General features: G+C 42.9%; 1 protein-coding gene across 1 annotated transcript in view; it reads left to right on the top strand.

Moving 5' to 3' along the window:
* Positions 1-11,867, top strand: part of LOC126484191 (cytochrome P450 6k1-like) — an 84,316-nt gene extending 72,449 nt beyond the window's left edge. Inside the window, exon 5 of the mRNA XM_050107603.1 lies at positions 11,415-11,867. Within this exon, the coding sequence (XP_049963560.1) occupies positions 11,415-11,587 (173 nt within the window). The 3' untranslated portion in view covers positions 11,588-11,867. The remainder of the gene's footprint in view (positions 1-11,414) is intronic.
* Positions 11,868-13,015: the final 1,148 nt, after the last annotated feature.

The following is a 13,015-nucleotide window of genomic DNA, read 5'->3' as shown; positions in this document are numbered from 1 at the left end:
GCGTCTTCACGATACATGGGAACAACTGCATGGTGAACGGGTAGCGTACACCTTCGTAACCAGTCTTTCTGCCAGTCGGCTGGATAGGATCTATGTGTCCGATGCCCTCCAGCGACACACTGTGAATTGTGACATAGCTCCTGTCAACATCTCAGACCATTGTGCATATCAGTGTTACCTTAACCTACAACGGCAGCAAATTTACCGCGGGAAAGGCTACTGGAAATTGAATGTCAGCCATCTGCAGGATGCCCAAATTGAAGAGGAGGTGAACATAACGTGGCAACAGCTCCAGCGGCAACGACGTCGTTACGATAGCGTACTGCAGTGGTGGATTCAGTGTGCTAAGCCTAAATTACGCCTCACCCTCATGAGCTACGCTCGACAAAAAAGCTTCTGGCAGAAACGGACTATTGAGTTTTATTATCGCTGTTTGAGAGAACTGTACAGTCGCACTAACAATCCTTCTCGCGATATCGACGTAAAGATCAAACGATATAAAGCGAAAATCACGGCGATACAACGCCAACGAATGCAAGGCATCATCGTGCGAGCCCACCCCAAGGATGTTGCCGCCGAAGAACGGGCCCTTGTACCACATCCTGAGAACGACGAAACGGTGTAAAGCCATGTTGACTGAAGCCGCCGTTGATGACGCTGAGAATGCCATCACGAAGCAACGTGACATCATCTCGCACGTCTACGACTATTATAGTCAACTTTACAAGAAGCAATCCGTTGATGAACACTCGTGCGACGATTTTCTTAGGACCTTGAGCTGTCGCTTGTCGCAACAGGATAATGCAAATCTGGAATCTGTTTTCACAGAGGACGAAATCCGACTGGCAGTCCACAGTGCAAAGAAAGGGAAATCACCAGGACCCGACGGTCTCAGCGCTGAGTTTTACCAGCGATACTGGAACCTCCTCCGTCCGACACTCCTCGAGATAGCGAATGAAGTCTGGGACCTGGAAGTCATACCCAAGGCATTTACGGAAGGTATCATCCTGCCCTTAACGAAAAAAGGGAACAGCAGGAAGGTCGAAAACATGCGACCCATCACACTCCTGAATGCCGATTTCAAAATCATCACCAGATCGATTAAGCTAAGAATGCAAACCGTAATGTACAAGGTTTTAGGCAGTTACCAGTGCAGTGCAGTGCAAAGCCGAAGTGCAATCTCAGCTTCCTGCGATTTGAGGGACATCATCTGTTTTTATGCTGAAACCAAAGGACAGGACGCTCTGATCTTTCTAGATTTTGAGAAGGCTTATGACCGTGTACGTCATGACTTCCTCTTTAAAAGCATGAAGAAACTAGGATTTGGACCTCATCTCATAGAATTAATTCGAAAACTTACTACGAACGCCTCTTCACGGATTCTCATTAATGGCCAATTTACAAAAGAAGTTTCCATTGAGCAATCTATCCGCCAAGGATGTCCTCTGTCAATGATTTTGTACGCCATTGCAGTAGAGCCGCTACTGAACAACTTAGCGCATAGCGGGATCGGGCTTAGCGTCGAGTCTGTCACTATCCCATGCATTGCGTATGCTGACGATATCTGCGTAACTGTGTCTTCATCGCAACAACTTCTGTCAGCGGAAACTCTTTTAGAAACATTCACGTTTCTTTCAGGAGCAATACTAAATAGAACTAAAACCACAGCTTTGCAGATCGGTGGCGGTACCGGAGACATATCCCATGTTACCTGGTGCAAGTTTAAGGATTATCACACAACCCTCGGTGTTACCTTTGAGGCCAAACCAGACAAATTCCTGACGACGAACTGGTCACACATGCTTAATAAATTAAGTGCTGCTTCGATACTTCACTCCGACCGTGACTTGAACATACTACAGAAAGTTAAGACCATCGAGATCGCCATTACGAGTAAGATGAATTATTTGGCGCAAATTCTTCCAATCTTCGACCATCTAGCCAAGAGTATACAACAAGCGTTATGTTGGTTTCTTTTTAGGGGGCACATTTTCGAAGTTCAATTCGATACCTTAACCTTACCTTCTTCCAAAGGTGGCCTTAACCTCATTAAAGTACACAAAAAATGTGTCACCGTGCTCCTAAATCGCATCAAGAAGGAGTTTCATACCCGGAGGACAAATATCATCAGAAACCTCTTTCAGCGGTGGAAGCCTCAAAGCCTTGACGCACCCGTTAATATCGCCGGCATTCCACTTTCTTATCGACATGTGCGACTGTACTACATGGAAATGAGCTACATTCGACACAACATCGTCGATAACGGAAGCCTGACGAACAGGAAGCTTTATGACCTTCTCATGACAACAAACCACAGGTATCGTCTCGAAGAAAAACATCCACATACACATTGGAGTATAGTATGGCGGAATGTGCACAGCGACATGTTACCATCACGCGTCATAGCCGACTGGTATCTAACAGTCAACGATAAAGTAGCAACAAATGAAAAGCTACATAAAATAGGCCTTCATCCAACGCCCAACTGTGACGCATGCGGAAGAGTCGACACGCTTCTTCATAGGTTCACGTGCGGACATGCAGAAGAAATTACTACATTTCTTCGTCAACGATTGTCGGTGATATATCGTACGACGCCCAGTGGTGTAAACCTTTTAGAGATCATTCAGCTACAAAAACTGAGATATCCACGAGCAAAAAACAACGCTGCAACTTGGATCATGGGCCACACAGCATCGTTTATTATGCAGAATAGGCATGCTACTGTCCTAGACTATTATTCTTACATAGAAACTTATCACTTTAAAATGAGCCAGCATTGTGACTACAGGAGGATATTTGGAAATATGCTGAAAATCATAATTAACGGTTAAATGCTTCAAATACAGTATTTCGGATAGCAGAGGTTGCCAGTGACCTGTACGTATGAATCCTATGTGCTTCCTGGGACTTAAGTTCTTGTCGGAATTTTAAGATACTCTTCAGATGCTCACCAATGCAGAAGGCATTTTTTTCTTTCCCATTTTCGTTTTAACATTTTCTTTCTCTCGCAGAGCAGCGGAGCAACTTTCCTTCCACAATGAAGTGATAGTCTTTTGTGCACCATAAAATTTCTGTTTACTACTTGCAAAAAAAAAAAAAAGAAAAAAAAAAAACTGAGGAAGAAGACATTTCATTTCTTATATTGCTCAACGGCAGCCTAGAAATGATATATACTTTGTCCATTCTATTCTTATTAGAAATTGGAGCAAATGTTTACTTTCCCTTCCTTATAAAAAATAAAATAAAAATAAAAAACCAACAATAAAAAAAGATGGATAGAGCGTCTGTCATGTAAGCAGGAGATCCCGGGTTCGAGACCCGGTCGGGGCACACATTGTCAGATGTCCACAAAAAAAAAAGAAAAGATGGTAGAGCACTTGCCCGCGAAAGGAAAAGGTCCCGAGTTCGAGTCTCGGTCGAGCACACAGTTTTTATCTGCCAGGAAATTTCATAGCAGCGCACACTCCGCTGCAGAGTGAAAATCTCATTCTGGAAACCTCTCCCAGGCTGTGGCTAAGACATGTCTGCGCAGCATCCTTTCTTTCAGGAGTGCTAGTTCTGCAAGGTTCGCAGGAGAGCTTCTGTAAAGTTTGGAAGGTAGGAGACGAGATACTGGCAGAAGTAAAGCTGTGAGACCGGACGTGCGTCGGGCTTCGGTAGCTCAGATTGTAGAGCACTTGCCCGCGAGTGGCAAAGGTTCCGAGTTCGCGTCTCGCTCGGGCACACTGTTTTAATCTGCCAGGAAATTTCATATCAGCGCACACTCCGCTGCAGAGTGAAAATCTCATTCTGGATATATATTGGTTGTGCGAATGGAATATGAGTCATGTGGTAAGGATATATTACCGTCGCAAATAAATGTGATGAATAGTGACAGCAGGCGAGATGCCGAATAGACCTCTCACAGAAATTAAAGCAGCACATAAACGGGTGTGAAGTACGTCACAACAAAGGAATTGAAAAGTCAAAATTTTCAAAACGGAACGCAAGAGTCATATCATGTGGTACTTGCGTACAGCGAGGAGTTGGTAGGTACGTCTGGATGTCTCCTCCTTACCATTCACTGTTGCAAACTGACGTTACATCAAGACACAGACACAAATCTGAATATAATGAACAGAGAGTTTCGTGAAAAAAAGGACATTAGGGTGATCTGAACACGGATCTACAAATTCGCAGACTAACACAGTGCCCAAAGAACCACGGCGCCATGGCTACAGAGATTCGCTCGACTACACATCTTCAACGTGGACCGTTCATTGTTCCTATTTTTCTTCTTTTTTTGTAGTTCAGTAAATCTTCTTCTTGTTGTTATGCTTGGTCTGTGTTCGGATTTTGACAGACTGTCCACTGGATCCGCTTACCACTGAATCTGTGGGGCGCACATTGGAGAGTTTGCCTTGTGACTAGGCTGTTGTTCCGTGTCTGCCCTGATGGTGTGGATCATTTTGTCCACCTAACAAATCAGTCCACTCAGACACTGCTGGAAAAGTTCCAAGAACTACTGACGATTTCGTATTCGCGTTTTTCCGGGATAAATATGCCAGAAATGTGACACTCGTCTCGAGCAAGTAAAATACAAACGTTCCTCTCGCCCTGGTCCTGAAGGCCCGACTGCAGTGTCATCCTCTGCCTTGCCTCGTCAAGCAGTTGTGGTATGTAGGGGCATCTGGTCAACCCATCATTCTCCAGGCCGTTTAGTTGACTTTTCAGAGCTTGGAGACGTTGCTTCTCATTCAGTTTGCTCCTAAGTTGGCATCACGAGGTTGAGTGCACCACGTACCAGTCCCCCTCACCACGAGAAATCTTTGACAGTACCAGGAATCGAATCCAGGTCGTCTGCATTGCAGTCATCCCCGCGGAACACTGAGATACGGAGGAGAACATCTTGAGCAAAACTGTTTCATAGTAAAATGTTCACGTAAAATAGCCCTCACCCACATCTACATCATAGTCCGCAATCCACCTAAAGCTGAGTGGCGGGATGTACTATTGGAATCAGTAACTTATCTCCTCTTCCCTGTTCAACTCGCAAATGGTGCATGGTAAGCCTCTGTATTAGCTCTGATGAACACTGCTCAAGAGTCTGTCGAACAAGCGACTTGTAAATCACTTCCGTCTCGGATGAGTTAAGTTCCCTTAAACATATTCCAATGAATCTGACTGGCATCTAGCATTTGTTTTATACGGTCGTTCCACTTAAGGTCATTCTGGATATTTAATTTTAGATATTTTACGGCAGATACTGTTTCCAGCGGTTTTTCATCAGTAGTGTAGCTGTACAGAAGTCGATTTCATTTCCTATGTATGCACAGTATCTAACATTTGTTTACGTTCAGGCTCATCTGCCAGAGATTGCAACATTCATCAATCGTCCATTTGTCATTCTGCAAATCGTTACTGTCTTCTGGCGTTGCTGCTTTCTTATAGACAACCGTATCATCTGCGAACATTCTAAAAGAGCTCAGATATTTTCTACTAGATTACTTACATACACTGTAATCAATAACGGTTCTATCACACTTTCCTGAGGTACTCCAGAAATTACGTTTACATCATTCGACTGTGTTCCGTTAAGAGCAAGGTGTTGAGTTCTGTCCCTAAATAAGTCTTGCGCAGGTCTGTTCAAAAATGTGTGTGAAATCTTATGGGGCTTAACTACTAAGATCATCAGTCCCTAAGCTTACACACTACTTAACCTAAACAATCCTAAGTACAAACACACACACCCATGCCCGAGGCAGGACTCGAACCTCCGCCGGAACCAGCCGTGCGCAGGTCTGTGACAAATGCCTTACTGAAGTCAAGGACCACCGCATCAACCTGAGTGCCGCTGCCTGCAGCGCTATAAATCTCATGGAGGAAAAGAGCAAGCTCAGTTTCGCATGATTTCTGCTTGCGAAATCCATGTTGATTTTTGTAGAGGAGATTTTCGTTCTAAAAAAACGTCATAATACGTGAGCACAAAACATGTTACATAATCCTATGGCGTTAGCTTGGTCACAGAACATCAAAATGCTATCGCCAGAGACGTTTTGTGGTTGTGGATCATTATCAAGTGATGTACTGTCAGTTTCAGCTCGTCTTTTCAAACTGATAGAGCAGACTCCATATACAGCTTGAGTAATTTCGGACATATCACCGTTGGTGCTAAATCGTGCGAAACAAACAGAATACAGAGGGAGCAGTAGGCCATCTTTATTATTTGAATGAAACGATAGTCATGTTGGTCCTTGACTTACGTTAACGTAGTACGTGTGCCACCAAAAAATGGTTCAAATGTCTCTGAGCACTATGGGACTTAACATCTGAGGTCATCAGTCACCTAGAACTTAGAACAACTTAAACCTAATTAACCTAAGGACATCATACACATCTATGCCCGAGGCAGGATTCGAACCTGCGACCGTAGCAGTCGCGCGGTTCCAGACTGAAGTGCCTAGAACCGCTCGGCCACTCCGGCCGGCTGTGCCACCAGAAACAAACGTTTCTCTGACAACAGTATCATTTTTGGGACAGACCAAAAAATTTTCAACTTTCTATTGTACGTACATTAAACCATCCTAATGATAGTGAAATACACAGCAATAAAGACGCCGGAAATACTGACAGACATAGCAAACGAGATAAAAGTTTTCCAAGTGTTTCCATTACTTTGTGGATTTCCGGCAGAATGCAATAGTATGAACTGGATAACCTGTACTTGCCATTAAAGATCGCGGTTACAATCAGTCCTTGTAAGTTTTCTTTACTTTAATAGATTATTTTACTGACATGCGTTAGTGCTCTACGTTTATCTTTTTCGCTGTGTATTGAAGAGTTTTCTCCGTATGAAGCTCCGTGAGAGCACCTGATTTGTTAAGATGACAAAGGATCTTCAGATTCATTTTGTTTTGTACACTGTTTAGGAAAGCTAGATACGGACGTAGTATCGTTACGCAGCCTATGCGTTATGTGGTAAAAATGTAATTCTAAGGTCTGCCATATATGCAACTGTAAGAAATCCTTAAGTTTTCCGCCGTAATTAAATCGTAACTAAGTATTTTCGGATTCATACTGAACTTGGCCCCTTTATATTAAATGATACCTTTTCAGTGACATACGAGTATATTATTCGGTATAATTAGAAATTCGCGTCCAATCGCCATGTGATGTTACACTAAATTTTCGTTGACTAAACAGCTAATATTACCGCCATCTGAAACTATATTTACACCATTTCTACAGCAATGGAAATAATTTAACTGGCTTTCATACAATGAGCTATGCTTCTTGTTCTAGCTGCGACTGTATCTGAATCATGTGTAAGCAATCTTTAAACATAAAAAATGGATAGAAGTGAAGTCTAAACCACATTTTGTTACGGAAATCACATTCCTTATCTACATCTACATTTATACTCCGCAAGCCACCCAACGATGTGTGGCGGAGGGCACTTTACGTGCCACTGTCATTACCTCCCTTTCCTGTTCCAGTCGCGTATGGTTCGCGGGAAGAACGACTGCCTGAAAGCCTCTGTGCGCGCTCGAATCTCTTTAATTTTACATTCGTAATCTCCTCGGGAGGGGGAAGCAATATATTCGATACCTCATACAGAAACATACCCTCTCGAAACCTGGACAGCAAGCTACACCGCGATGCAGAGCGCCTCTCTTGCAGAGTCTGCCACTTGAGTTTATTAAACATCTCCGTAACGCTATCACGGTTACCAAATAACCCTGTGACGAAACGAACCGCTCTTCTTTCGATCTTCTCTATCTCCTCTGTCAACCCGACCTGGTACGAATCCCACACTAATGAGCAATACTCAAGTATAGGTCGAACGAGTGTTTTGTGAGCCATCTCCTTTGTTGATGGACTAAATTTTCTAAGGACTCTCCCAATGAATTTCAACCTGGCACACGCCTTACCAACAAATAATTTTATATAATCATTCAACTTCAAATCGTTCCGTACGCATACTCCCAGATATTTTACAGAAGTAACTGCTACCAGTGTTTGTTCTGCTATCATATAGTCATACAATAAAGGATCCTTCATTCTATGTATTCGCAATACATTACATTTGTCTATGTTAAGGGTCAGTTACCACTCCCTGCACCAAGTGCCTATCCGCTGCAGATCTTCCTGCATTTCGCTGCAATTTTCTAATGCTGCAACTTCTCTGTATACTACAGATCATCCGCGAACCCGGCAGTATCTACTAAGTCATTTATATATATTGTGAAAAGCAATGGTCCCTTAACACTCCCCCGTGACACGCCAGAGGTTACTTTAACGTCTGTAGACGTCTCTGCATTGAGAACAACATGCTGTGTTCTGTATGCTAAAAACTCTTCAATCCAGCCACACAGCTGGTCTGATATTCCGTAGGCTCTTACTTTGTTTATCAGGCGACAGTGCGGAACTGTATCGAACGTCTTCCGGAAGTCAAGGAAAATGGCATCTACCTGGGAGCCTGTATCTAATATTTTCTGGGTCTCAAGAACAAATAAAGCGAGTTGGGTCTCACACGATCGCTATTTCCGGAATCCATGTTGATTCCTACAGAGTACATTCTGGGTTTCCAGAAATGACATGATACGCGAGTAAAAAACATGTTCTAAAATTCTACAACAGATCGGTGTCAGAGATATAGGCCTATAGTTTTGCACATCTGCTCGACGACCCTTCTTGAAAGCTGGGACTAGCTGTGCTTCCGTTCCTCTAGAGACCTGAGGTACACGGCTGTTAGGAGGGGGGCAAGTTCTTTCCCGTACTCTGTGTAGAATCGAATTGGTATCCCGTCAGGTCCAGCGGACTTTCCTCTGTTGAGTGATTTCAGTTGCTTTTCTATTCCTTGGACACTTATTTCGATGTCAGCTATATTTTCGTTTGTGCGAGTATTTAGAGAAGGAACTGCAGTGCGGTCTTCCTCTGTAAACAGCTTTGGAAAAAGGTGTTTAGTATTTCAGCTTTACGCGTGTCATCTTCTGTTTCAATGCCATCATTATCCCAGAGTGTCTGGATATGCTGTTTCGATCCACTTACTGATTTAACGTAAGACCAGAACTTCCTAGGATTTTCTGTCAAGTCGGTACATAGAATTTTACTTTCGAATTCACTGAACGGTTCACGCATAGCCCTCCTTACGCTAACTTTGAAATCGTTTAGCTTCTGTTTGTCTGAGAGGTTTTGGCTGCGTTTAAACTTTCAGTGAAGCTCTCTTTGCTTATAGGACTAAGATATCTGGCAAAGGAAAATACTAAACAAAGATCAAGGGGCGGGGGGGGGGGGGGGGGGGAGGGCTAAAACGATAAATATTTCGTAGTATAGTCCACACCGTTAGCATTCATGTACGCCTACAAGATGTCGGAGGCGGTTTCCAGTTCTATAAAAAACTTGAAACACGTTCCCAATGCTACTATGTTACCAGATCGAGTTCTTTATTGTCTGTCTTCTTGCCAAAGATAGATAGAAAACTTTCTTTTGTATCAAAATTCAAAAATACATTTTTTTATAAACGTCAAGAGTGAAGTTCGCCGCACGTCCTCTCTCTGTTTCTGAGGGATTACCCCGTCATGTGGTTTCCATTCATTCAAGATTTGGCACAGTTTATTTTATGTAAGTTTGTGGCCGGTAGCGCCTCCTGTCGCCTGAGACGTCAGTTAAAACTGGGACGGAATTGGTGGGCTCCACCTGTCTCTGAATTACGTAAACTTAATTCTGTCAATTACGATATATTAACTCCAGAATGAGATTTTCACTCTGCAGCGGAGTGTGCGCTGATATGAAACTTCCTGGCAGATTAAAACTGTGTGCCCGACCGAGACTCGAACTCGGGACCTTTGCCTTTCGCGGGCAAGTGCTCAAGTGGTAGAGCACTTGCCCGCGAAAGGTAAAGGTCCCGAGTTCGAGTCTCGGTCGGGCACACAGTTTTAATCTGCCAGGAAGTTTCACGATATATTAACTGTTTGTAGAATTGTGCTTTGTGAAAACTACGGTTCGGCAGTTTTGATACACTACATAAATGACATAGTAAATGGCAGGATTGCCGGTAGTATCGGGAGAATTGGAGACACACACACACACACACACACACACACACACACACACACACACACACACACAATGGAATATGTGAGAAAGAAAATGGGGGCCGACGATAAGTCTTTGTTTTTTGTTTGTTTGTTTAGTTTTTTTTTCACGCAATTAGAATTGCACACCATTCAGTGTTAGTCCATTCTGTATATTATATCCATACAGAATATAAATTGGATTTTGTAATTAATAGAAGTTAATTGATAGTGTGACTTCTGCACTTTTACGTAACCAAAGTCGTTATTTTTTATGAAAGTACATTTTACATGCGCAAGCGTAAGAAAATGTATAATTATTATGGTTATTTTGTTCTCAATAGAACGTTCTTCATCTTGATGAAATGCAAGAGTTTCCTGTTATTATTGATAAATGCGAAAATTGTTTATGAGGAAAGTTCGACGAATTATGTAAGCGATGTTTGATATATTTTTGTTTTACATTTTTTTAGCTTTCTGTTGAGAAAATTGCGTTTTATAGCGCTATATGATAAATCTAGCTTGTTTTCCTGATTTTTACTACAACATCCTTCGGTTTGACGTTACAAATAAACAATAAAACCTGAATTATACGTTGACAATTTGCGTCTTACTATAAACACTCTTTAATATTGAGTAAGAGACAGGAGGATTACTTTGCAGAAAAAAACGTGTTCCGTAGGTTACCCGGCCCTTTATATATCTTCACTCAGTTTATACAAGGTTCACCACTTCTTGCGTTTAGGGGAATCTAGTAAGACACTCATTGCATACGGAAAGGGAGCGATCATTATGAGGTAACGCCGAGTAGGTTTGCAACAGGTAATGCAGGTACTACTGTATCAGACCAAAGATACTATGAAAACTATCTTAGTGTACGTTTACGTACGGTAGTCTAGGGAAGCTTACTATAGTTTGACAAGTCTGCTTGTGCCTCGTATTTTAAGACATGAAGACTAGGTACCTCCCATAATTCCCTTAAACCACTTGGAAAACCGTGTAACCACACTCAGAGTGGCCTGTGTACGAGATGGATGGTCGTAATTCCATCCTCTCTCGCAAGCTAGCACGCTGCACATTATGATTTATAAGGAATTCATTGCCGAACACCTTATGTTGATTAAAACACTTGTACTACAGGATTTCAACGTTTACAAATTCCTGATACCTCTCTGTGGCTATAAAGAATCAATACTGGTTCCGTTGACAGAATAATTTCGAAACTTATAAAAAAATCTTATGTGAGATGTTGAATAAAAAATGTTTTTTGATTCGCTACCATATTTCAAGAGTGATAATATGTAACATTATTTTTCGTACCTTCAACGAAGTGATGTCTCGCTTATTTTGTTGCAGGTATGCGTTTCGCGTTGATGCAGGTGAAGACGGCGATAGTACATCTGCTATCAAACTTTGACTTACTGCCTGTTGGAGACATGAAGCTAAGGTTGGCTCCGAACATCCCAGTGCCGTCACCAATTGGCGGAATCAACCTGAGGTTGGAGCGGCGACAAAAGCCTGTGTGCTGAAGACCTGCAGCTACTACGCTCTGCTCTGCAGAAATGTCTGTTCACATCCGCTGACAAGCGGATCCAGCATTAGCACTTTTCCGAGGTGGAACATTAGCGCCTTCTTGTTAATGAGACTGTGTTGTTGAAGATATTGGCTAGTGACTATTTTCATATTGATACTACTATTGTAACAACAGGTGTCTCTCATTTTACCTACATTGTATGGAGTGTTCATTAAGACTGTTATCACTGTAAAATAAAGTACTTATTTATTTCCCATTAAAAATTTGACTGGTAATGTGTGCTACATAGTTACCTTGTTGCTTCTGTATGTCACGAAGAAGTGTTGAAGTCCTTTCCTCTACTTGAAAAAAATGGAAATGAAGTTCCATGCTTCTTTACAGAGCGTAGGGGGACGATGCGGGAGACTCGCACCGTCTTACTAGGCATGGTCCTAGTGGAGGTGGTTTGCCATTGCCTTCCTCCGACCGTAATGGCGATGAATGATGATGATGACGACACAACAACACCCAGTCATCACGAGGCAGAAAAAAATCGCTGACCCCGTCGGGAATCGAACCCGGGACCCCGCGCTCGGGAAGCGAGAACGCTACCCCGAGACCACGAGCAGCGGATTTTCCCCCGCTTAGCTACCTGCTATTTCTACAATCAACTGTTTCAATCAAGAACACGGTCGGAATGTTTCCTGTTTGTGTACCGTTCTGCTCATCAATACTGATCACATTAGAATCCATATATGTTTGTTTCCATATCTTATTAATATGTAAGTTTAGGAAACCACCACAGCTATAAACTTAGGTTGATTTAATTACCCATAGCGAGTTTCACGAGTTTCATCGTATACGAACATCGTCAGGTGCCCTGCAATTCAACATGACAGTTGTTAGGTAAAAATCTACCAAAACGTGCCATTAATACATTATACTCTGCCGGAAAAAAGTTAGTACATCTGGAAACACGACGTCAATTTCGATCAGATGACGGCATACGCAACCTAGCGGATAGTAGATGCTCATAGCCTTCTGGTTATGAGCCATCTGTTGAATGCCATAAGGAAGGCTCATAGCCAGAGGGCTTAATGTGATGCATACTTGAAAGCAAGCAGGATGCCAAGTCATGAAAACGCACTCGTGTTTCCTACAGCCCACTGGGTGAGTTTGAAAGGGGTCAAATTATGGCCTTCCGAGTAGTGGGATGGTCTTGCAGAGAATTGCCACACAAGTTGGAAGAGCAGCGTCGGTTGTGCAATGGCGCTGGTATCAGCCGTCACGTGAACGATCTCACATCCGCAGACGAGGCTCTGGACGTCCACGCAGCATAGAAGCCTGCCAGGATCGTCAGATTGTAAGGGTAGCTTGGCAGATCGAACAGCTACCGCAGCAAACTGGTTATTTTCGCTGGGAGTACAGGCACGCGTTCCTCTAG

This window comes from Schistocerca serialis, chromosome 6 (genome assembly GCF_023864345.2).
Source record: "Schistocerca serialis cubense isolate TAMUIC-IGC-003099 chromosome 6, iqSchSeri2.2, whole genome shotgun sequence".
In the NCBI taxonomy this organism is placed as follows: Eukaryota; Metazoa; Arthropoda; class Insecta; order Orthoptera; family Acrididae; genus Schistocerca; species Schistocerca serialis.
This window is presented reverse-complemented; position numbering and strand designations above follow the sequence as displayed.